This window comes from Ranitomeya imitator, chromosome 4, assembly GCF_032444005.1.
Source record: "Ranitomeya imitator isolate aRanImi1 chromosome 4, aRanImi1.pri, whole genome shotgun sequence".
Taxonomy (NCBI): domain Eukaryota; kingdom Metazoa; phylum Chordata; class Amphibia; order Anura; family Dendrobatidae; genus Ranitomeya; species Ranitomeya imitator.
Genome location: NC_091285.1, coordinates 352,890,729 through 352,916,754, shown reverse-complemented (window position 1 = coordinate 352,916,754; position 26,026 = coordinate 352,890,729). Strand labels below are relative to the sequence as shown.

General features: G+C 49.4%; 1 protein-coding gene across 2 annotated transcripts in view; it reads right to left on the bottom strand.

The window, feature by feature from the left end:
• Nucleotides 1–26,026, bottom strand: part of LRRK2 (leucine rich repeat kinase 2) — a 321,822-nt gene that overhangs the window by 272,828 nt on the left and 22,968 nt on the right. For both annotated transcript variants that reach the window (XM_069765011.1, XM_069765012.1), the window contains exons 4-6: nt 15,180–15,286; nt 2,638–2,726; nt 1,536–1,670 (exon numbers count right to left, since the gene is read on the bottom strand). In XM_069765011.1, the coding sequence (XP_069621112.1) occupies nt 1,536–1,670; nt 2,638–2,726; nt 15,180–15,286 (331 nt within the window). The remainder of the gene's footprint in view (nt 1–1,535; nt 1,671–2,637; nt 2,727–15,179; nt 15,287–26,026) is intronic.

Below are 26,026 nucleotides of genomic sequence, written 5' to 3'. Positions count from 1 at the left end.
GATCCTCTCTCCATGGCTCCAAAGCCTCCTATGTATAACATTGACCAGAATCAGCTGAGTTCTAGAGACTCTTGTCAAAAGCGGGTTATATAGTTTGACCTAATCTGAGCACTCACTGATTATTCACGCCAAGAAGTGTATTACATTGTATCCGACCTTTAGTGGAATATACTATGATTGTCAATTATTAGGCCTGTCTGCTTCAAACCACATTTTTGGAATTTTCAACTGCCTAATGTTTTTACAATTCTAAAAACAAACTGGGAGAACTGACACAAACAGTAGCACTGAAATGGAACCTGTCGGCAGGATTTATCACAATAAAGTAAAGGTATGGCCGTAATGGTGCTATAAGGCTATGTGCACACGTTGCGGATTTGCCTGTGGAATTTTCTGTGCGGTTTCATCCTCTCTTGGCAGAAAACACAGTTGAAAATCAGCGTGTTTTTGATGTGCTTTTTATGCGGATTTGATGCGGATTTTCATGCGTGTTTTTCATGAGGATTTGTATGCGTTTTTGTAAGCTAAATAAAGATATATTATTTAACAAAAAAAGAATTGTGATGTAATTTCCTTGTGCAACCTCCTCTTTTACATACTCCATTGAAGAATAATGTTTACACAGATAGATAGATAGATAGATAGATAGATAGATAGATAGATAGATCTATCTATAGGGACCAAAAAAATGGAAGGCAGCACTCCAGGTTTTAGCAAAAATATAAGTGGACTTTATAGGGCCCACATGGCGTGGTGCAACATTTCGGCTTCCAAAAGCCTTTCTCAAGCAGTTCGGGAGATGTCACTGTTCTACAGGGCCTCCGGTGTGCGCAGTGTGAGATTCCATGTCTGGTATTCAATAAAATGGCACCATAATTGGCGCATGCGCAGATCGAGATCCGAGCACATAAGAAGTCATCAGAAGAAAACTATGATTAAAAAAGAACCACTGATCAGATTCCTTCAACAAAGGTATCAATTTAATCTGTGTAATAGCACCATTATGGCCATACTTTTACTTTATAGTGATAAATCCTACTGACAGGTTCTCGTTAAAGCAAGTATATCCATGTTTTATCATAGACCTTGCATCCACATTTTTTTTTCTTATGGATCTGTCAAGGCTGGTGTTGAAAACGTCAGTCTTGCCAAACCAGGGTTAACATGTACACCAAGCCGCCTCCAGAGCTTATATCACCTGATCTGAGGGGGTGCTGGGTGGAGGACCCACACCAATCTGATGTGATGATCTACCTACCAATTCAATTGCAGCAATTCTGTATTTTTGACCCACTGCTGGTTTTCGCTTACAAATAGTAATGTGAAATACTGATGAAATACTCCAAAGCACTGGTACATTACAATTCAGGATTTCTAAGTTCTACTCATTTTCTTTTCCTTGATTGTTTTGCATAGAATCTTTGTGCACATTCATGTAGAAGATACACTAAGCCTAAATATGACTAAGACGCCTAGAAGATCTCTAGAAGTAAATTAGGACTACTTTAATATTTGCATAATTCAGCACACTATACCTTTCATTAGAAGCAAATATAAAGCTTGGCAGCCATATATCTGAATATCTTCCTTGTCTGGAAACAGCTTCATGGCTTCAAAAATCAACAGAAAAACATCGGCTTCATGATCCAAAACTAGAAGATGTATTACATCTAGGAGAAAAATACTATATAAATATTTCAAATCTAGAAAGTACGGGTGCTGAATAAGTGTCAGTAAGACCGCCAGTGATCACGGTCATAGTTGAATGCTCTGTTCCTAAATGCAGAAGCCAAGGGAAATATCTGCCCTGGCCATGTGAAGGACATATATCCCTTTTCATTAAGCATTTTATTACAAAAGCCCTCCCATGAAGATTTTTTTTTTATAAATCTGTGTATATACGTGGTGTAGTGTCAGTAGATGAATTTACTCACCTACTGCCATCTTGTCCGGTGACCAGATCCGTTCTGCTTCTCTTCTCAGTGACATCACCGCTCTTCAAACAGTCCGGGTCACGCTGTGTGCTATGTGACCCACAAGGGGCTTTTACAATGTACATCTATGGAGGGTCACAACATTATACATTGTAAGAAACTTACGTCTCACACGTAGATCATAAAGTGAGCAGGATTGTCTGAATAATGGGGACATCACTGAGAAGGAGCAAAGCAAATCTGGATCCCGGAGAAGGCGGCAGGTGAATATATCAACAAACTACATACACATATACACAGATTTGGTAAAATAGAAAAATTAAACAAATCTTCATAGAAGGGCTTCTTTAAATTTATGCCCTGTAATTCCTTCCACTAATAATATAGGAGACTTTCTGATTTATTAGTAGTGTACCTGCTCATGCATGAATGATAATAACAGTACAAGGCATACAAGGGAAGAAACCTCTAAAGTAGGATGATAAAAACATAAGAAAACACAATCTCTACTGTTGAATGACTGGATAAACAGGACATGTGAAATTAGCGGTCCCATTTCTAGATTATTAGAGTCTGGAGACCGTGCCATTATGTGGTGAGATCAGCCCGTAAGAGAGGGAAATAAACATACAAAGACAGATTGTTCAGAAATGTCAAGGATTATAATTAAAAACAAACAGATTAAAAATGTTATCCAATGTACCCGATTCAAGGATTATGGTCAAAGCTTGTAATCCAACCGTCAAGACCCTGAGATTTGTGAGATAAGCAGACAGGATCTTCAGAATCTGTCTGAAAAGGCAATAAGAAAAAAATGTCGTGACAACAAGACGTAGAATTATCAGAAACAAATGTAAAAAAGGGTTAATAAAGGGAGTCTGTCACCCTCAAAAGTGAAAATAAAACTATTTATACCTTCTGGGTATGTGCACACGTCAGGATTTCTTGCAAAAATTTCCTGACAAAAACCGAACATTTCTGCCAGAAATCCGCATGCGTTTTTTATGCGTTTTTGACGCGTTTTTTTTTTTGGTGTTTTTTCCCAACGGATTAAATAGCAGGAAAAACCTGAAAAATCCGCAAATTTAATAAACATGCTGCTTTTTTTACAGTGATATGTTTTTTTCGCGGGAAAAAAAACGCATCATGTGCACAAAAATTGAAGAAAGCATTCTAAATGATAGTATGCATATGTCTGCGTTTTTAATGCGTTTTTACTGGGTTTTTATAGCGTTTTTATCGCGAAAAAACCTGAACGTGTGCACATACCCTCAGGTTGAGAACTTAGCCCCTATAAAAATCATACTGATACATTATACTTCAAGGGCTCGGTGTACCACTTCACTTCACTCAATTACAACACTCCTCCACTTTCCTCATGGTGATTGGCTGTGATCGCTCTGGAGCACTATCAGATCTAAGAACCGAGCCCTGCACATACTGACACTGGAGCGGCTGAGTGCCTGCATACACGGCGTCAGTGTGCACAGGGGCCGAGGTCTCATCGCTCTTTACAGCATCCTTACACTGCATGCAGCGCCGCATGACGCTGACAGAAGAGGGATGAGAACACGCACAATGTCAGTGTATGTACGCTCCCATCTGGCCCCCTGTAGTCGCCAATGTCAGTGTATGCACGCTCCCATCTACCCCTCCTGTGGTCGCCAATGTCAGTGTATGCACGCTCCCATCTACCCCTCCTGTGGTCGCCAATGTCAGTGTATGCACGCTCCCATCTGCCGCCCTGTAGTCACCAATGTCAGTGCATGCACGCTCCCATCTACCCCTCCTGTGGTCACCAATGTCAGTGTATGCACACTCCCATCTGCCGCCCTGTAGTCACCAATGTCAGCGTATGCACGCTCCCATCTACCCCTCCTGTGGTCGCCAATGTCAGTGTATGCATGCTCCCATCTGCCGCCCTGTAGTCACCAATGTCAGCGTATGCACGCTCCCATCTGCCCCCTGTAGTCGCCAATGTCAGTGTATGCACGCTCCCATCTGCCGCCCTGTAATCACCAATGTCAGTGTATGCACGCTCCCATCTGCCGCCCTGTAGTCACCAATGTCAGTGTATACATGCTCCCATCTACCCCTCCTGTGGTCGCCAATGTCAGTGTATGCACGCTCCCATCTACCCCTCCTGTGGTCGCCAATGTCAGTGTATGCACGCTCCCATCTGCCCCCCCTGTAGTCGCCAATGTCAGTGCATGCACGCTTCCATCTGCCCCCCTTTAGTCACCAATGTCAGTGCATGCACGCTTCCATCTGCCCCCCTTTTAGTCACCAATGTCAGTGTATGCACGCTTCCATCTGCCCCCCTGTAGTCACCAATGTCAGAGCATGCACGCTCCCATCTGCGCCCCTGTAGTCGCCAATGTCAGTGTATGCACGCTCCCATCTGCCACCCTGTAGTCACCAAAGTTAGTGCATGCACGCTCCCATCTGCCCCCCTTTTAGTCGCCAATGTCAGTGTATGCACGCTCTCATCTGCCCCCCTGTAGTCGCCAATTTCAGTGTATGCATGCTCCCATCTGCGCCCCTGTAGTCGCCAATGTCAGTGTATGCACGCTCCCATCTGCCCCTCCTGCAGTCACCAATGTCAGTGTATGCACGCTCCCATCTGCCCCCTTTAGTCACCAATGTCAGTGCATGCACGCTTCCATCTGCCCCCCTTTTAGTCGCCAATGTCAGTGTATGCACGCTCCCATCTGCCCCCTTTAGTCACCAATGTCAGTGCATGCACGCTCCCATCTGCCCCCCTGTAGTCACCAATGTCAGTGCATGCACGCTCCCATCTACCCCTCCTGTCGTCGCCAATGTCAGTGTATGCACGCTCCCATCTGCCGCCCTGTAGTCACCAATGTCAGTGCATGCACGCTCCCATCTGCCGCCCTGTAGTCACCAATGTCAGTGTATGCACGCTCCCATCTGCCGCCCTGTAGTTACCAATGTCAGTGTATGCACGCTCCCATCTGCCGCCCTGTAGTCACCAATGTCAGTGCATGCACGCTCCCATCTGCCGCCCTGTAGTCACCAATGTCAGTGCATGCACGCTCCCATCTACCCCTCCTGTGGTCGCCAATGTCAGTGTATGCACGCTCCCATCTGCCCCCTGTAGTCGCCAATGTCAGTGTATGCACACTCCCATCTGCCGCCCTGTAGTCACCAATGTCAGTGTATGCACGCTCCCATCTACCCCTCCTGTGGTCGCCAATGTCAGTGTATGCACGCTCCCATCTGCCGCCCTGTAGTCACCAATGTCAATGCATGCACGCTCCCATCTACCCCCCCTGTAGTCACCAATGTCAGTGCATGCACGCTCCCATCTACCCCTCCTGTGGTCGCCAATGTTAGTGTATGCACGCTCCCATCTGCCGCCCTGTAGTCACCAATGTCAGTGCATGCACGCTCCCATCTACCCCTCCTGTGGTCGCCAATGTCAGTGTATGCACGCTCCCATCTGCCGCCCTGTAGTCACCAATGTCAGTGCATGCACGCTCCCATCTACCCCCCCTGTAGTCGCCAATGTCAGTGTATGCACGCTCCCATCTGCCCCCTGTAGTCGCCAATATCAGTGCATGCACGCTTCCATCTGCCCCCCTTTTAGTCGCCAATGTCAGTGTATGCACGCTCCCATCTGCCCCCTTTAGTCACCAATGTCAGTGCATGCACGCTTCCATCTGCCCCCCTTTTAGTCGCCAATGTCAGTGTATGCACGCTCCCATCTGCCCCCTTTAGTCACCAATGTCAGTGCATGCACGCTCCCATCTGCCCCCCTGTAGTCACCAATGTCAGTGCATGCACGCTCCCATCTACCCCTCCTGTCGTCGCCAATGTCAGTGTATGCACGCTCCCATCTGCCGCCCTGTAGTCACCAAAGTCAGTGCATGCACGCTCCCATCTGCCGCCCTGTAGTCACCAATGTCAGTGTATGCACGCTCCCATCTGCCGCCCTGTAGTCACCAATGTCAGTGTATGCACGCTCCCATCTGCCGCCCTGTAGTCACCAATGTCAGTGAATGCACGCTCCCATCTGCCGCCCTGTAGTCACCAATGTCAGTGCATGCACGCTCCCATCTGCCGCCCTGTAGTCACCAATGTCAGTGCATGCACGCTCCCATCTACCCCTCCTGTGGTCGCCAATGTCAGTGTATGCACGCTCCCATCTGCCCCCCTGTAGTCGCCAATGTCAGTGTATGCACACTCCCATCTGCCGCCCTGTAGTCACCAATGTCAGTGTATGCACGCTCCCATCTGCCGCCCTGTAGTCACCAATGTCAGTGTATGCATGCTCCCATCTGCCGCCCTGTAGTCACCAATGTCAGTGCATGCACACTTCCATCTGCCCCCTTTTAGTCACCAATGTCAGTGTATGCACGCTCCCATCTGCCATCCTGTAGTCACCAATGTCAGTGTATGCATGCTCCCATCTGCTCCCCTGTAGTCGCCAATGTCAGTGTATGCACGCTCCCATCTGCCTCTGTAGTCGCCAATTTCAGTGTATGCACGCTCCCGTCTGCCCCTCCTGTGGTTGCCAATGGCAGTGTATGCACGCTCCCATCTGCCCCCCTGTAGTCGCCAATGTCAGTGTATGCACGCTCCCATCTGCCCCTCCTGCAGTCACCAATGTCAGTGTATACACGCTCCCATCTGTCCCAGAAGTCGCCAATGTCAGTGTATGCACGCTCCCATCTGCCGCCCTGTAGTCACCAATGTCAGTGCATGCATGCTCCCATCTGCCCCCCTTTTAGTCGCCAATGTCAGTGTATGCACGCTCTCATCTGCCCCCCTGTAGTCGCCAATGTCAGTGTATGCACGCTCCCATCTGCCCCTCCTGCAGTCACCAATGTCAGTGTATGCACGCTCCCATCTGCCCCCTGTAGTCGCCAATGTCAGTGTATGGACGCTCCCATCTGCCATCCTGTAGTCACCAATGTCAGTGTATGCATGCTCCCATCTGCTCCCCTGTAGTCGCCAATGTCGGTGTATGCACGCTCCCATCTGCCTCTGTAGTCGCCAATTTCAGTGTATGCACGCTCCCATCTGCCCCTCCTGTGGTTGCCAATGGCAGTGTATGCACGCTCCCATCTGCCCCCCTGTAGTCGCCAATGTCAGTGTATGCACGCTCCCATCTGCCCCTCCTGCAGTCACCAATGTCAATGTATGCACGCTCCCATCTGCCCCCTGTAGTCGCCAATGTCAGTGTATGCACGCTCCCATCTGCCCCTCCTGTGGTTGCCAATGGCAGTGTATGCACGCTCCCATCTGCCCCCCTGTAGTCGCCAATGTCAGTGCATGCACGCTCCCATCTACCCCTCCTGTGGTCACCAATGTCAGTGTATGCACGCTCCCATCTGCCGCCCTGTAGTCACCAATGTCAGCGTATGCACGCTCCCATCTACCCCTCCTGTGGTCGCCAATGTCAGTGTATGCACGCTCCCATCTGCCGCCCTGTAGTCACCAATGTCAGCGTATGCACGCTCCCATCTGCCCCCTGTAGTCGCCAATGTCAGTGTATGCACACTCCCATCTGCCGCCCTGTAGTCACCAATGTCAGTGTATGCACGCTCCCATCTGCCGCCCTGTAGTCACCAATGTCAGTGTATGCACGCTCCCATCTGCCGCCCTGTAGTCACCAATGTCAGTGTATGCATGCTCCCATCTACCCCTCCTGTGGTCGCCAATGTCAGTGTATGCACGCTCCCATCTGCCCCCTGTAGTCGCCAATGTCACTGTATGCACACTCCCATCTGCCCCCCTTTAGTCACCAATGTCAGTGCATGCACGCTTCCATCTGCCCCCCTTTTAGTCACCAATGTCAGTGTATGCACGCTCCCATCTGCCGCCCTGTAGTCACCAATGTCAGTGCTTGCACGCTCCCATCTGCCCCTCCTGTGGTCGCCAATTTCAGTGTATGCACGCTCCAATCTGCCCCCCTGTAGTCAACAATGTCAGTGCATGCACACTTCCATCTGCCCCCTTTTAGTCACCAATGTCAGTGTATGCAAACTCCCATCTGCCCCCCTGTAGTCGCCAATGTCACTGTATGTACACTCCCATCTGCCCCCCTGTAGTCACCAATGTCAGTGTATGCATGCTCCCATCTGCCCCCCTGTAGTCGCCATAGTCAGTGTATGCACGCTCCCATCTGCCCCCCTGTAGTCACCAATGTCAGTGCATGCACACTTCCATCTGCCCCCTTTTAGTCACCAATGTCAGTGTATGCAAACTCCCATCTGCCCCCCTGTAGTCGCCAATGTCACTGTATGTACACTCCCATCTGCCCCCCTGTAGTCGCCAATGTCAGTGTATGCATGCTCCCATCTGCCCCCCTGTATTCGCCAATGTCAGTGTATGCACGCTCCCATCTGCCCCTCATGTGATCGCCAATATCAGTGTATGCACGCTCCCATCTGCCCCCTGTAGTCGCCAATGTCAGTGTATGCACGCTCCCATCTGCCCCCCTGTAGTCGCCAATGTCAGTGTATGCACGCTCCCATCTGCCCCCCTGTAGTCGCCAATGTCAGTGTATGCACGCTTCCATCTGCCCCCCTTTAGTCACCAATGTCAGTGCATGCACGCTTCCATCTGCCCCCCTTTTAGTCACCAATGTCAGTGTATGCACGCTTCCATCTGCCCCCCTTTTAGTCACCAATGTCAGTGTATGCACGCTCCCATCTGCCCCCCCTGTAGTCGCCAATGTCAGTGCATGCACGCTTCCATCTGCCCCCCTTTAGTCACCAATGTCAGTGCATGCACGCTTCCATCTGCCCCCCTTTTAGTCACCAATGTCAGAGCATGCACGCTCCCATCTGCGCCCCTGTAGTCGCCAATGTCAGTGTATGCACGCTCCCATCTGCCGCCCTGTAGTCATCAATGTTAGTGCATGCACGCTCCCATCTGCCCCCCTTTTAGTCGCCAATGTCAGTGTATGCACGCTCTCATCTGCCCCCCTGTAGTCGCCAATTTCAGTGTATGCATGCTCCCATCTGCGCCCCTGTAGTCGCCAATGTCAGTGTATGCACGCTCCCATCTGCCCCTCCTGCAGTCACCAATGTCAGTGCATGCATGCTCCCATCTGCCGCCCTGTAGTCACCAATGTCAGCGTATGCACGCTCCCATCTGCCCCTCCTGTGGTCGCCAATGTCAGTGTATGCACGCTCCCATCTGCCACCCTGTAGTCACCAATGTCAGTGTATGCACGCTCCCATCTACCCCTCCTGTGGTCGCCAATGTCAGTATATACACGCTCACATCTGCCGCCCTGTAGTCACCAATGTCAGTGCATGCACGCTCCCATCTACCCCTCCTGTGGTCGCCAATGTCAGTGCATGCACGCTCCCATCTGCTGCCCTGTAGTCACCAATGTCAGTGCATGCACGCTCCCATCTACCCCTCCTGTGGTCGCCAATGTCAGTGTATGCACGCTCCCATCTGCCGCCCTGTAGTCACCAATGTCAATGCATGCACGCTCCCATCTACCCCCCCTGTAGTCACCAATGTCAGTGCATGCACGCTCCCATCTACCCCTCCTGTGGTCGCCAATGATAGTGTATGCACGCTCCCATCTGCCGCCCTGTAGTCACCAATGTCAGTGCATGCACGCTCCCATCTACCCCTCCTGTGGTCGCCAATGTCAGTGTATGCACGCTCCCATCTGCCGCCCTGTAGTCACCAATGTCAGTGCATGCACGCTCCCATCTACCCCCCCTGTAGTCGCCAATGTCAGTGTATGCACGCTCCCATCTGCCCCCTGTAGTCGCCAATGTCAGTGCATGCACGCTTCCATCTGCCCCCCTTTTAGTCGCCAATGTCAGTGTATGCACGCTCCCATCTGCCCCCTTTAGTCACCAATGTCAGTGCATGCACGCTTCCATCTGCCCCCCTTTTAGTCGCCAATGTCAGTGTATGCACGCTCCCATCTGCCCCCTTTAGTCACCAATGTCAGTGCATGCACGCTCCCATCTGCCCCCCTGTGGTCGCCAATGATAGTGTATGCACGCTCCCATCTGCCGCCCTGTAGTCACCAATGTCAGTGCATGCACGCTCCCATCTACCCCTCCTGTGGTCGCCAATGTCAGTGTATGCACGCTCCCATCTGCCGCCCTGTAGTCACCAATGTCAGTGCATGCACGCTCCCATCTACCCCCCCTGTAGTCGCCAATGTCAGTGTATGCACGCTCCCATCTGCCCCCTGTAGTCGCCAATGTCAGTGCATGCACGATTCCATCTGCCCCCCTTTTAGTCGCCAATGTCAGTGTATGCACGCTCCCATCTGCCCACTTTAGTCACCAATGTCAGTGCATGCACGCTTCCATCTGCCCCCCTTTTAGTCGCCAATGTCAGTGTATGCACGCTCCCATCTGCCCCCTTTAGTCACCAATGTCAGTGCATGCACGCTCCCATCTGCCCCCCTGTAGTCACCAATGTCAGTGCATGCACGCTCCCATCTGCCGCCCTGTAGTCACCAATGTCAGTGCATGCACGCTCCCATCTGCCGCCCTGTAGTCACCAATGTCAGTGTATGCACGCTCCCATCTGCCGCCCTGTAGTTACCAATGTCAGTGAATGCACGCTCCCATCTGCCGCCCTGTAGTCACCAATGTCAGTGCATGCACGCTCCCATCTGCCGCCCTGTAGTCACCAATGTCAGTGCATGCACGCTCCCATCTACCCCTCCTGTGGTCGCCAATGTCAGTGTATGCACGCTCCCATCTGCCCCCTGTAGTCGCCAATGTCAGTGTATGCACGCTCTCATCTGGCCCCCTGTAGTCGCCAATTTCAGTGTATGCATGCTCCCATCTGCGCCCCTGTAGTCGCCAATGTCAGTGTATGCACGCTCCCATCTGCCCCTCCTGCAGTCACCAATGTCAGTGTATGCACGCTCCCATCTGCCCCCTGTAGTCGCCAATGTCAGTGTATGCACGCTCCCATCTGCCATCCTGTAGTCACCAATGTCAGTGTATGCATGCTCCCATCTGCTCCCCTGTAGTCGCCAATGTCAGTGTATGCACGCTCCCATCTGCCTCTGTAGTCGCCAATTTAAGTGTATGCACACTCCCATCTGCCCCTCCTGTGGTTGCCAATGGCAGTGTATGCACGCTCCCATCTGCCCCCCTGTAGTCGCCAATGTCAGTGTATGCACGCTCCCATCTGCCCCTCCTGCAGTCACCAATGTCAGTGTATGCACGCTCCCATCTGCCCCCTGTAGTCGCCAATGTCAGTGTATGCACGCTCCCATCTGCCATCCTGTAGTCACCAATGTCAGTGTATGCATGCTCCCATCTGCTCCCCTGTAGTCACCAATGTCAGTGTATGCACGCTCCCATCTGCCTCTGTAGTCGCCAATTTCAGTGTATGCACGCTCCCATCTGCCCCTCCTGTGGTTGCCAATGGCAGTGTATGCACGCTCCCATCTGCCCCCCTTTTAGTCACCAATGTCAGTGTATGCATGCTCCCATCTGCCCCCCTTTTAGTCACCAATGTCAGTGTATGCACGCTCCCATCTGCCCCTCCTGTGGTTGCCAATGGCAGTGTATGCACGCTCCCATCTGCCCCCCTGTAGTCGCCAATGTCAGTGTATGCACGCTCCCATCTGCCCCTCCTGCAGTCACCAATGTCAGTGTATGCACGCTCCCATCTGTCCCAGAAGTCGCCAATGTCAGTGTATGCACGCTCCCATCTGCCGCCCTGTAGTCACCAATGTCAGTGCATGCACGCTCCCATCTGCCCCCCTTTTAGTCGCCAATGTCAGTGTATGCACGCTCTCATCTGCCCCCCTGTAGTCGCCAATTTCAGTGTATGCATGCTCCCATCTGCGCCCCTGTAGTCGCCAATGTCAGTGTATGCACGCTCCCATCTGCCCCTCCTGCAGTCACCAATGTCAGTGTATGCACGCTCACATCTGCCCCCTGTAGTCGCCAATGTCAGTGTATGCACGCTCCCATCTGCCATCCTGTAGTCACCAATGTCAGTGTATGCATGCTCCCATCTGCTCCCCTGTAGTCGCCAATGTCAGTGTATGCACGCTCCCATCTGCCTCTGTAGTCGCCAATTTCAGGGTATGCACGCTCCCATCTGCCCCTCCTGTGGTTGCCAATGGCAGTGTATGCACGCTCCCATCTGCCCCCCTGTAGTCGCCAATGTCAGTATATGCACGCTCCCATCTGCCCCTGAAGTCGCCAATGTCAGTGTATGCACGCTCCCATCTGCCCCTCCTGCGGACACCAGCTTCTGTGTGATCCTGTGTGTAGTGAACGGATGCTATACTGAGGAAAGGGATAATAACTCGGCTCCTGCACACAGATACTGTGGGAGCACGCGCTCAGCCACACCAGTGTTAGTGTGCGCAGGGCTGGGGAGTTACTGTAGATCAGGCAGGGCTCAGAAGAGGCTGCTGCCAATCACTATGTGGGGCGTAATTAAGGAGATGGAAAAGTGCAATGGGCCCTTGGCCTCATCAATAGTGCACCGAAGCCCGCTCATTTACATATGCAGTAAAACGTTTTTCCTATAAAAGCCCCATCTACCCCCCCTGTAGTCGCCAATGTCAGTGTATGCACGCTCCCATCTGCCCCCTGTAGTCGCCAATGTCAGTGCATGCACGCTTCCATCTGCCCCCCTTTTAGTCGCCAATGTCAGTGTATGCACGCTCCCATCTGCCCCCTTTAGTCACCAATGTCAGTGCATGCACGCTCCCATCTGCCCCCCTGTAGTCACCAATGTCAGTGCATGCACGCTCCCATCTACCCCTCCTGTCGTCGCCAATGTCAGTGTATGCACGCTCCCATCTGCCCCCTGTAGTCGCCAATGTCAGTGTATGCACGCTCCCATCTGCCATCCTGTAGTCACCAATGTCAGTGTATGCATGCTCCCATCTGCTCCCCTGTAGTCGCCAATGTCAGTGTATGCACACTCCCATCTGCCTCTGTAGTCGCCAATTTCAGTGTATGCACGCTCCCATCTGCCCCTCCTGTGGTTGCCAATGGCAGTGTATGCACGCTCCCATCTGCCCCCCTGTAGTCGCCAATGTCAGTGTATGCACGCTCCCATCTGCCCCTCCTGCAGTCACCAATGTCAGTGTATGCACGCTCCCATCTGTCCCAGAAGTCGCCAATGTCAGTGTATGCACGCTCCCATCTGCCATCCTGTAGTCACCAATGTCAGTGTATGCATGCTCCCATCTGCTCCCCTGTAGTCGCCAATGTCAGTGTATGCACGCTCCCATCTGCCTCTGTAGTCGCCAATTTCAGTGTATGCACGCTCCCATCTGCCCCTCCTGTGGTTGCCAATGGCAGTGTATGCACGCTCCCATCTGCCCCCCTTTTAGTCACCAATGTCAGTGTATGCACGCTCCCATCTGCCCCTCCTGTGGTTGCCAATGGCAGTGTATGCACGCTCCCATCTGCCCCCCTGTAGTCGCCAATGTCAGTGTATGCACGCTCCTATCTGCCCCTCCTGCAGTCACCAATGTCAGTGTATGCACGCTCCCATCTGTCCCAGAAGTCGCCAATGTCAGTGTATGCACGCTCCCATCTGCCGCCCTGTAGTCACCAATGTCAGTGCATGCACGCTCCCATCTGCCCCCCTTTTAGTCGCCAATGTCAGTGTATGCACGCTCTCATCTGCCCCACTGTAGTCGCCAATTTCAGTGTATGCATGCTCCCATCTGCGCCCCTGTAGTCGCCAATGTCAGTGTATGCACGCTCCCATCTGCCCCTCCTGCAGTCACCAATGTCAGTGTATGCACGCTCCCATCTGCCCCCTGTAGTCGCCAATGTCAGTGTATGCACGCTCCCATCTGCCATCCTGTAGTCACCAATGTCAGTGTATACATGCTCCCTTCTGCTCCCCTGTAGTCGCCAATGTCAGTGTATGCACGCTCCCATCTGCCTCTGTAGTCGCCAATGTCAGTGTATGCACGCTCCCATCTGCCATCCTGTAGTCACCAATGTCAGTGTATACATGCTCCCATCTGCTCCCCTGTAGTCGCCAATGTCAGTGTATGCACGCTCCCATCTGCCCCTCCTGTGGTTGCCAATGGCAGTGTATGCACGCTCCCATCTGCCCCCCTGTAGTCGCCAATGTCAGTATATGCACGCTCCCATCTGCCCCTGAAGTCGCCAATGTCAGTGTATACACGCTCCCATCTGCCCCTCCTGCAGTCACCAATGTCAGTGTATGCACGCTCCCATCTGCCCCTGAAGTCGCCAATGTCAGTGTATGCACGCTCCCATCTGCCCCTCCTGCGGACACCAGCTTCTGTGTGATCCTGTGTGTAGTGAACGGATGCTATACTGAGGAAAGGGATAATAACTCGGCTCCTGCACACAGATACTGTGGGAGCACGCGCTCAGCCACACCAGTGTTAGTGTGCGCAGGGCTGGGGAGTTACTGTAGATCAGGCAGGGCTCAGAAGAGGCTGCTGCCAATCACTATGTGGGGCGTAATTAAGGAGATGGAAAAGTGCAATGGGCCCTTGGCCTCATCAATAGTGCACCGAAGCCCGCTCATTTACATATGCAGTAAAACGTTTTTCCTATAAAAGCACATTTACTAAATTCTACTGTGTCAGGATGATTTTTATAGAGGCCAAATCTCCAATATGAAAGTGTGAATTGTTCAATTCTAGTTTTGGGGGTGACAGACAGGGGGGCAGTGATAATCGTGATATTAAGTCATTTATATCTGGGCAACATGGAATCCTGCATGACGTTTGTATGTTCCCGCTGTTGGTGTTGTTTTCCTTTGACATTTTAGTACAATTACTCCAAGAAATGCTGGACAAATACTGATGCATGCAATCTTTGCTTTCTGCCTGTGGTTTTTCCTCTTTGTAAATAATGTCATACCATGAGAGGGTTGCATTGTATAAAGAAAAATGCCAGCATGCTTCAGCACTACAACAAAACCACTTCCTAATCATTAATACTGGATGTGTGGACTCCAAAAACCACAGTCAAGTAAAAAGATTGTCCTCTTTCACAAACGTTTTCTGTCGGCTCAGTTATGAGTAAATATACAAACTAACTGAGCTCGCCATTCTTGGATCCAGCGCTGGGTCTCCACCACTGGTCCTAGCGATCAGCTGCATTGGTGAGGTCACATCTACACCCCCTTTACATCATTAAATGATCATTTAGTCATTGTAAACCAATTATGATCATGACACCTTTTAAACAAAAGATCTAAATGATAAAAGCCATTATTCTTATAAATTAAGAACACATCTACGGTACTTACTGATGGATGCCAAGGACTTCCCACTCATGCCCAATATCTGGTGTATGTAAACTATGTAGTATAATTGGGCACACCGTTATCAATCTGCATAGCAAAGACCAGCCCGCCTGAAACACAGAAATAGCATGGTGATGAGGAGCACAGACTGTCAGTCATTACATGTCTCACACTGGTAATGCCCCAATCATTTACAATAAGCTATGGAGGCAGGTTCTCAGGGAGATCTATGTCTGACCAATAGATCTTAACAGCTCATTTATAACTCAAGCAAAATGTGGATTTTTCTGGACTAAGACATTGGATCACAGATATCAAAATATCATTTTAATCAGTTTCCTATGAACTGCACATGCCCATATAGCCGACTTAGGAGGGTTAATCATAGTGACAGATTCCCTTTAAAGGGAACCTGTCATCCCAAAAATTGAAGGTGAGCTAAGCCCACCAGCATCAGGGGCTTATCTACAGCATTCTGGAATGCTGTAGATAAGCCATCCATGCATCCTGAAAATGAGAAAAAGAGGTTAGATTATACTCACCCAGGGGCGGTCCCGGTCCGGTTCTGGTCCGATGGGCATCACAGTCTGGTCCGGGGCCTCCAATCTTCTTACGATGACGTCCTCTTCTGGTCTTCATACTGCGGCTCTGGCGCAGGCGTACTTGGTCTGCCCTGTTGAGGGCAGAGCAAAATACTGCAGTGCGTAGGCGCAGGGCCTCTCTGACCTTTCCCGGCGCCTGCGCACTGCAGTACTTTTCTCTGCCCTAAACAGGGCAGACAAAGTATGCCTGTGCCGGAACCGCAGCGTGAAGGCAAGAAGAGGACGTCATCGTAATAAGATGGGAGGCCCCGGACCGGACCACGACACCCATCGTACCGGGACCGCCCCTGGGTGAGTATAATCTAACCTCTTTTTCTCATCTTTCAGGTAACATCGGGGGCTTATCTACAGCATTACAAAATGCTGCAGATAAGCCCCTGATGCTGGTGGGCTTAGCTCACCTTCGATTTTGGGGGTGACAAGTTCCCTTTAAATATACTTTGTGAGAAGACCCCTTTATCAATTATTCAGAGGATATGTGCTAATACAACAACCAAAACTCTAATTAGCGCCTCAGAACAAAATAAAGTAACTGAACAGGTGCAAACTGCATAATATACAAACAGAATACAGCAGCACTCTGCAAGAGCTACACTGCATGCAAACATTAAAGGAAGCTTGTCAGGTCCCCCATTCCCTCCAATCCAGCAGCATTCAGCTATGTGTGATTAAACTCCATCCCTAATCAGCCCTGTATAACATAATTCGGTTAAATAAATGCTTTAAAAAAGACATTTATAACCTCCGATTTTCTTATGCTAATGAGGGCTTTGACTAGCCAATGGGTTGTTAGTTCCACAGACTATAAAGGCACGGATGATTGACCTCGTGGAGACCAAAACATCCAACACCGCGGAGACACCATCACGTGTTTCTCAACGCAGTGATCCAGAACACTGCCCCCAAATATGCAAATGCATGTAGAGGAGCTGCGGAGACACCATCACGTGTTTCTCAACGCAGGCAGTGAATAGCCAGGCCTTTCCCCGGGTTCTGGATCACTGCGTTGAGAAACACGTGATGGTGTCTCCGCAGCTCCTCTACATGCATTTGCATATTTGGGGGCAGTGTTCTGGATCACTGCGTTGAGAAACACGTGATGGTGTCTCCGCGGTGTTGGATGTTTTGGTCTCCACGAGGTCAATCATCCGTGCCTTTATAGACTTTCTACTAGGCACTGCTCCTGATAGCCAGTTTTCTACTCCACACTGATGAGGGGCAAAACCCCGAAACAGCTGTCTGTGGATGGATACCATGCTTGGCATAGGTGGTTTTCCTTTATTGGATGTTTTCCTTTATTGGATGCTGCCCTTCCCTTGGTTGTTCCTTCCCGGGGAAATGCCTGGCTATTCACTGCCTGCGTTGAGAAACACGTGATGGTGTCTCCGCAGCTCCTCTACATGAAGTTCCACAGACTAGTCAGTCCTTTTTCCACGTTATCACGCCCCTGTGGGCGTTATAACAAAATGTGCACTAGCGCAGTCATCGCCACTTACACAAATCTAGCGCATGCGCGCTGCTCATTCCAGCAACATCACTGTGTCTCTGAAACCGGTTGTATGTTTATCGGCTTCAGATGTGCGTACTGGGCATGACCGGAAGCCATCTTCTAAACTTCCAGACATTCACAGTGCAGGCCTCTGATCCCAGGAAACATACGCCCAGCTTCAAAGGCGCACTACGCATGACTAAGTTCTGAAGATGGCTAATTAACCCATAAAATAAAAAATCTAAGTAGCCCTCATCTGTCTGCCGTTACTCCATAATGATGATCCCCAACTCTGCTACATCTGGATGGTCTGGTTAGCGGTGACATTAGGAACACTCACCACGCCAGCCAGGACACAATGAGAGAACCGTGAGAAATTCCCTCCTGCAGTGACATAATTAAGGTTACCGTAGGTCACAGGCAGCAGTTCTGAAGGCAAGCTCTGTGTGAGCTGGCATGTGAACCACTTTAACCTTACCGATGTCACCGCTTGCACCGTGAGAAATGTTGATATTTATTTTTAGATTAATAAATGGGTAAAAGAGGAAATTGTCGGGGAGTGATTTGTACTATTAAAATGACTTTTCTCTGTGTGTCCTTATTAATTTTGACTACCGGGGTTAGTAATGGGGGTGTCTGATAGACACCTCACCATTACTAACCTCTGGGCTTGATGTCAGCAGGCATCAACCCCAAAACTATTACCCCACTTGCCAACGCACCAGAGCAAGTGGGAAAGCTAAGCATCAGAATTGGTGCATTTCCTGGATGCCCCTTTTATGGAGCGGCTGAGGGCTGATGTTCAGTCTGGGAGGGGCTAATATCCATGACCCCATCCCAGCCTATTAATATTAGCCCACAGCTTTCTGTTTAGCCTTTGCTGGTTAGCAAAAATAGGGGGACCCCTGTTATGACCTGGTGGTTAGGACAAGAATGGACCTGATGGTCAAGAGCACCCGGAAAGACCTGATACCTACAAAATACAGGACAAGCTCTGGGAAGTGGAAACTCTGCTGACCGCAATCCCTAATCCTATCACGCACACTAGAAATAGCCGTGGATTGCTCCTAACGCTCCCTATGCAACTCGTCACAGCCTCAGAACTAGCTAGCCCTAAAGATAGGAAAATAAAGCCTACCTTGCCTCAGAGAAATTCCCCAAAGGAAAAGGCAGCCCCCACATATATTGACTGTGAGTAAGATGAAATCACAAACACAGAGATGAAATAGATTTAGCAAAGAGAGGCCCGACTTACTGAACAGACAGAGGATGGGAAAGGTAACTTTGCGGTCAGCACAAAAACCTACAAAAAGCCACGCAGAGTGTGCAGGGAAAAAATCCTTCCGCACCGACTCACGGTGCGGAGGCGCCCCTCTGCATCCCAGAGCTTCCAGCAAGCAAGGCAATATTCACAATAGCAAGCTGGACAGAAAAAATAGCAAACAAGAAAATAGCAAGAGGAACTTAGCTTCTGCTGGAGTAAACAGGTAACCAGAACGATCCAGGAGCGAACTAGACCAATAGTACAACATTGACAGCTGGCATGGGGCAAAGATCTAAGTGGAGTTAAATAGAGCAGCCCACTAACGACTTAGCCTCGTCACCTGTGGAAGGAAACTCAGAAACACCCACAGCCACCAGAGGAAGTCCATGGACAGAACCAGCCGAAGTACCATTCATGACCACAGGAGGGAGCCCGACAACAGAATTCACAACAGTACCCCCCCCCCCCCTTGAGGAGGGGTCACCGAACCCTCACCAGAGCCCCCAGGCCGACCAGGATGAGCCAGATGAAAGGCACGAACCAGATCGGCAGCATGAACATCAGAGGCAAAAACCCAGGAATTCTCTTCCTGACCATAACCCTTCCACTTGACCAGGTACTGGAGTTTCCGTCTCGAAATACGAGAATCCAAAATCTTCTCAACCACATACTCCAACTCCCCCTCAACCAACACCGGGGCAGGAGGATCAACGGATGGAACCACAGGCGCCACGTATCTCCGCAATAACGACCTATGGAACACATTATGGATGGCAAAAGAAGCTGGAAGGGCCAAACGAAATGACACAGGATTGATAACCTCAGAAATCTTATACGGACCAATGAAACGAGGCTTAAACTTAGGAGAGGAAACCTTCATAGGAACAAAACGAGACGACAACCAAACCAAATCCCCAACACGAAGTCGGGGACCCACACAGCGCCGGCGGTTAGCGAAACGTTGAGCCTTCTCCTGGGACAATGTCAAATTGTCCACCACATGAGTCCAAATCTGCTGCAACCTATCCACCACAGTATCTACACCAGGACAGTCCGAAGACTCAACCTGCCCTGAAGAGAAACGAGGATGGAAACCAGAATTGCAGAAAAACAGCGAAACTAAAGTAGCCGAGCTGGCCCGATTATTAAGGGCGAACTCAGCCAACAGCAAAAAGGACACCCAATCATCCTGATCAGCAGAAACAAAGCATCTCAGATATGTTTCCAAAGTCTGATTAGTTCGTTCGGTTTGGCCATTTGTCTGAGGATGGAAAGCCGAGGAAAAAGACAAATCAATGCCCATCCTAGCACAAAAGGATCGCCAAAACCTCGAAACAAACTGGGAACCTCTGTCCGAAACGATGTTCTCCGGGATACCATGTAAACGAACCACATGCTGGAAAAATAATGGCACCAAATCAGAGGAGGAAGGCAATTTAGACAAGGGTACCAAATGGACCATCTTAGAAAAACGATCACAAACCACCCAAATGACCGACATCTTTTGAGAGACGGGGAGATCCGAAATAAAATCCATAGAAATATGCGTCCAGGGCCTCTTCAGGACCGGCAAGGGCAAAAGCAACCCACTGGCAGGAGAACAGCAGGGCTTAGCCCGAGCACAAGTCCCACAGGACTGCACAAAAGAACGCACATCCCGTGACAAAGACAGCCACCAAAAGGATCTAGCCACCAAATCTCTGGTACCAAAGATTCCAGGATGCCCAGCCAACATTGAACAATGAATCTCAGAGATAACTTTACTAGTCCATCTATCAGGGACAAACAGTTTCTCCGCTGGGCAACGGTCAGGTCTATCAGCCTGAAATTTTTGCAGCACCCGCCGCAAATCAGGGGAGATGGCAGACAAAATTACCCCCTCTTTGAGAATACCCACCGGCTCAGGAACACCCGGAGAGTCAGGCACAAAACTCCTTGACAGGGCATCAGCCTTCACATTCTTAGAGCCCGGAAGGTACGAAACCACAAAATCAAAACGGGAGAAAAATAACAACCATCGAGCCTGTCTCGGATTCAACCGTTTGGCAGACTCAAGATACGGTAAGTCAAATTCTTGTGATCTGTCAAGACCACCACGCGATGCTTGGCTCCTTCAAGCCAATGACGCCACTCCTCGAATGCCCACTTCATGGCCAACAACTCTGGATTACCAACATCATAATTACGCTCAGCAGGCGAAAACTTTCTAGAAAAGAAAGCACATGGCTTCATCACCGAGCCATCAGAACTTCTTTGCGACAAAACAGCCCCTGCTCCAATCTCAGAAGCATCAACCTCAACCTGAAACGGGAGCGAAACATCTGGCTGGCACAACACAGGGGCAGAAGAAAAACGACGCTTCAACTCCTGAAAAGCCTCTACAGCTGCAGAAGACCAATTGACCACATCAGCACCCTTCTTGGTCAAATCAGTCAACGGTTTAGCAACACTAGAAAAATTAGCGATGAAGCGCCGATAAAAATTAGCAAAACCCAGGAACTTTTGCAGGCTCTTCACAGATGTCGGCTGAGTCCAATCGTAAATGGCCTGGACTTTAACAGGGTCCATCTCGATAGTAGAAGGGGAAAAAATGAACCCCAAAAATGAAACCTTCTGAACTTTAAAGAGACACTTAGACCCCTTCACAAACAAGGAATTCGCACGAAGGACCTGGAACACCATTCTGACCTGCTTCACATGAGACTCCCAATCATCCGAAGAGACCAAAATATCATCCAAATACACAATCAGGAATTTATCCAGGTACTCTCGGAAGATGTCATGCATAAAGGACTGAAATTCTGATGGAGCATTGGAAAGCCTGAATGGCATAACCAGGTACTCAAAATGGCCCTCGGGCGTATTAAATGCTGTTTTCCATTCATCGCCCTGTTTAATACGCACAAGATTATACGCCCCTCGAAGATCTATCTTGGTGAACCAACTAGCCCCTTTAATACGAGCAAACAAATCAGACAGCAACGGCAAAGGATACTGAAATTTGACTGTAATTTTATTAAGAAGGCGGTAATCAATACAAGGTCTCAAAGAACCATCCTTCTTGGCCACAAAAAAAGAACCCTGCTCCTAACGGTGATGATGACGGGCGAATATGGCCTTTCTCCAAGGATTCCTTTATATAACTCCGCATAGCGGCGTGTTCTGGCACAGATAAATTGAACAATCGGCCCTTAGGAAACTTACTACCAGGAATCAAATTAATTGCACAATCGCAATCCCTATGAGGAGGTAGGGCACTGGCTTTGGGCTCATCAAATACATCCCGATAATCCGACAAAAACTCTGGAACTTCAGAAGGAGTGGAAGCCAAAATTGACAAAAATGGAACATCACCATGTACCCCCTGGCAACCCCAGCTGGACACAGACATAGATTTCCAGTCCAATACTGGATTATGAACCTGTAGCCATGGCAACCCCAAAACGACCACATCATGCAGATTATGCAACACCAAAAAGCGGATATCCTCCTGATGTGCAGGAACCATGCACATGGTCAATTGGGTCCAGTACTGAGGCTTATTCTTGGCCAAAGGCGTAGCATCAATTCCTCTCAATGGAATAGGATACTGCAAGGGCTCCAAGAAAAAACCACAGCGCCTAGCATACTTCAAGTCCATCAAATTCAGGGCAGCGCCTGAATCCACAAATGCCATAACAGAATAGGATGACAATGAGCAAATCAGAGTAACGGACAATAGAAATTTAGACTGTACCGTACCAATGGTGGCAGACCTAGCGAACCGCTTAGTGCGCTTAGGACAATCGGAGATAGCATGAGTGGAATCACCACAGTAAAAACATAGCCCATTCCGACGTCTGTGTTCTTGCCGTTCAGCTCTGGTCAAAGTCCTATCACATTGCATAGGCTCAGGCCCATGCTCAGATAGTACCGCCAAATGGTGCACAGCTTTACGCTCACGCAAGCGTCGATCGATCTGAATGGCCAAAGACATAGACTCATTCAGACCAGCAGGCATGGGAAATCCCACCATGACATCCTTAAGGTCTTCAGAGAGACTCTTTCTGAAGATTGCTGCCAGGGCACATTCATTCCACTGAGTGAGCACAGACCACTTTCTAAACTTCTGACAATATATCTCCGTATCTCCGCTTCATCCTGACCCTGACACAGAGCCAGCAAGATTTTCTCTGCCTGATCCACTGAATTAGGTTCGTCATAAAGCAATCCAAGCGCCAGGAAAAACGCATCAACATCACGCAATGCCGGATCTCCTGGCGCAAGGGAAAATGTCCAGTCTTGAGGGTCACCACGTAACAAAGAAATAATGATCTTTACTTGTTGAACAGGGTCACCTGAGGAGCGAGGTTTCAAGGCAAGAAACAATTTACAATTATTTTTGAAATTCAAGAACTTAGATCTATCACCAAAAAACAAATCAGGAATTGGAATCCTAGGCTCTGACATCGGATTCTGAACCACAAAATCTTGAATGTTTTGTACCCTTGTAGTGAGATTATCCATCCAAGAGGACAGACCTTGAATGTCCATGTTTACACCTGTGTCCTGAACCACCCAGAGGTAAAGGGGAAAAGAGAGACAAAACACACTGCAAAGAAAAAAAAATTGTCTCAGAACTTCTCTTCTCCCTCTATTGAGATGCATTAATACTTTGGGCCAGCTGTACTGTTATGACCTGGTGGTTAGGACAAGAATGGACCTGATGGTCAAGAGCACCCGGAAAGACCTGATAGCTACAAAATACAGGACAAGCTCTGGGAAGTGGAAACTCTGCTGACCGCAATCCCTAATCCTATCACACACACTAGAAATAGCCGTGGATTGCTCCTAACGCTCCCTATGCAACTCGTCACAGCCTCAGAACTAGCTAGCCCTAAAGATAGGAAAATAAAGCCTACCTTGCCTCAGAGAAATTCCCCAAAGGAAAAGGCAGCCCCCACATATATTGACTGTGAGTAAGATGAAATCACAAACACAGAGATGAAATAGATTTAGCAAAGAGAGGCCCGACTTACTGAACAGACAGAGGATAGGAAAGGTAACTTTGCGGTCAGCACAAAAACCTACAAAAAGCCACGCAGAGTGTGCAGGGAAAAAAACCTTCCGCACCGACTCACGGTGCGGAGGCGCCCCTCTGCATCCCAGAGCTTCCAGCAAGCAAGGCAATATTCACAATAGCAAGCTGGACAGAAAAAATAGCAAACAAGAAAATAGCAAGAGGAACTTAGCTTCTGCTGGAGTAAACAGGTAACCAGAACGATCCAGGAGCGAACTAGACCAATAGTACAACATTGACAGCTGGCATGGGGCAAAGATCTAAGTGGAGTTAAATAGAGCAGCCCACTAACGACTTAGCCTCGTCACCTGTGGAAGGAAACTCAGAAACACCCACAGCCACCAGAGGAAGTCCATGGACAGAACCAGCCGAAGTACCATTCATGACCACAGGAGGGAGCCCGACAACAGAATTCACAACAGACCCCATATCATTTTTTGGAAGAGTCCCCCTTTCATACTAACCAGTAAAGGCTAAGCAGACAGCTGTGAGCTGTTATTAATAGGCTGGGAACCTTTATGGCTATTGGCTCCATCCCATAATAATAACAATAGCACCCAGCTGTCTTCTTTGCCTCAACTGGTTCAAAAAAATAAGGGGGACCTCATGCTGTTTTTATTAACTTTATGTGATTGATACACATATAGGGAGACCAGGCGACAATGATGAGAGTTGGATTCAGTAACCGGCGCCTTGAACAGCACTAACTGTAAAGCTTTTCCCAGTGGTCCGTAAGTGTCGCACTGATGACACACAGATGTGGCATGCTTTGTGGACTGTGCTGCTGGTAAAAAAACAGACATGTCTACATGTTTTGCACAGGGACATTTAGTCCTTGGAAACACACTCGTGTGCAGACCCACAGATTTGAATGGGTCTACCTAAAGGTACCTTCACACATAACGATATTGTTAACGATATCGTTGCTATTTGTGACGTAGCAACGATATCGTTAATGAAATCGTTATGTGTGACAGCGACCAACGATCAGGCCCCTGCTGGGAGATCGTTGGTCGCTGAATAAAGTCCAGAACTTTATTTAGTCGCTGGACTCCCTGGAGACATCGCTGGATCGGCGTGTGTGACACCGATCCAGCGATGTCTTCACTGGTAACCAGGGTAAACATCGGGTAACTAAGCGCAGGGCCGCGCTTAGTAACCCGATGTTTACCCTGGTTACCATGCTAAAAGTAAAAAAAAACAAACAGTACATACTTACCTACCGCTGTCTGTCCTCCAGCGCTGTGCTCTGCACTCCTCCTGTACTGGCTGTGAGCCGGAAAGCAGAGCGGTGACGTCACCGCTCTGCTTTCCGGCTCCCAGACAGTACAGGAGGAGAGCAGAGAAGCAGAGCGCAGCGCTGGAGGACAGACGGCTGTAGGTAAGTATGTACTGTTTGTTTTTTTTTACTTTTAGCGTGGTAACCAGGGTAAACATCGGGTTACTAAGCGCGGCCCTGCGCTTAGTTACCCGATGTTTACCCTGGTTACCGGCATCGTTGGTCGCTGGAGAGCTGTCTGTGTGACAGCTCTCCAGCGACCAAACAGCGACGCTGCAGCGATTCGGATCGTTGTCGGTATCGCTGCAGCGTCGCTAAATGTGAAGGGGCCTTAAGTGTCTCCAGTACGTGTGAAAACTGTCACCACAGGTACTGAAGACACTGAGATGTGAAAGAGCCCTATAGCAGTGATCACCCAGACATGCATCACTCACTCCATTTAATGCCTATGTTATTGATGTCAGCAGCCTTATGCAGTAATCAGTGGGACCCCACAATAAAAAAACCTTTCATCACCTAGCAAACGCATTGGAGATAAACATGTTTGGAAGTGGAAGATTGCTTTCATAACACTATCATAGTAGTGAAATTTACAGAAAGCAAATACAATATGGCTAGTTATTTGGTGGCCAACAAATGCATGTTACATGAATATTTGTAGCTGTAAAGCAAATAGTAGCCTTTACGCTTGCCATGCATGAAAGGTTACTATTGCTTAATGCTAATAGGTTTACTTTTGCAGGCAGATTGCTTAATTGAACAATTGATTCAAATACTTCCAAATCAAGGCAAGTTTAAAACAAACATTTCAGTATACATAGCTGGCGGTGAGATAAGAATCATTATGTCTGAAGGAGGCACTTGCTACTAATGGATGAAGGAACAGAATGTCCACATTCGATTTACCTTAGAGGGATTGTTCACTACTAGGAAAAGCCCTTCTTAAACTAAATGTTCGTCCTCAATAAAATAATAAAGCCTACACTGCCCTCCCGTGCCGGCGCCGGTCCCATGGTGTTGGCACTTGTTTTCCACGGGGTTGTGATGCGGTGTTGTGCCCAGTCAGTGCTGGCATCACTGTCTCCGCATTCGGACAAACTGAACATGAAGAGGAAGCCAGGGATCAGCTGCAGCCCAGACTTCTTCATGGTCAGTTT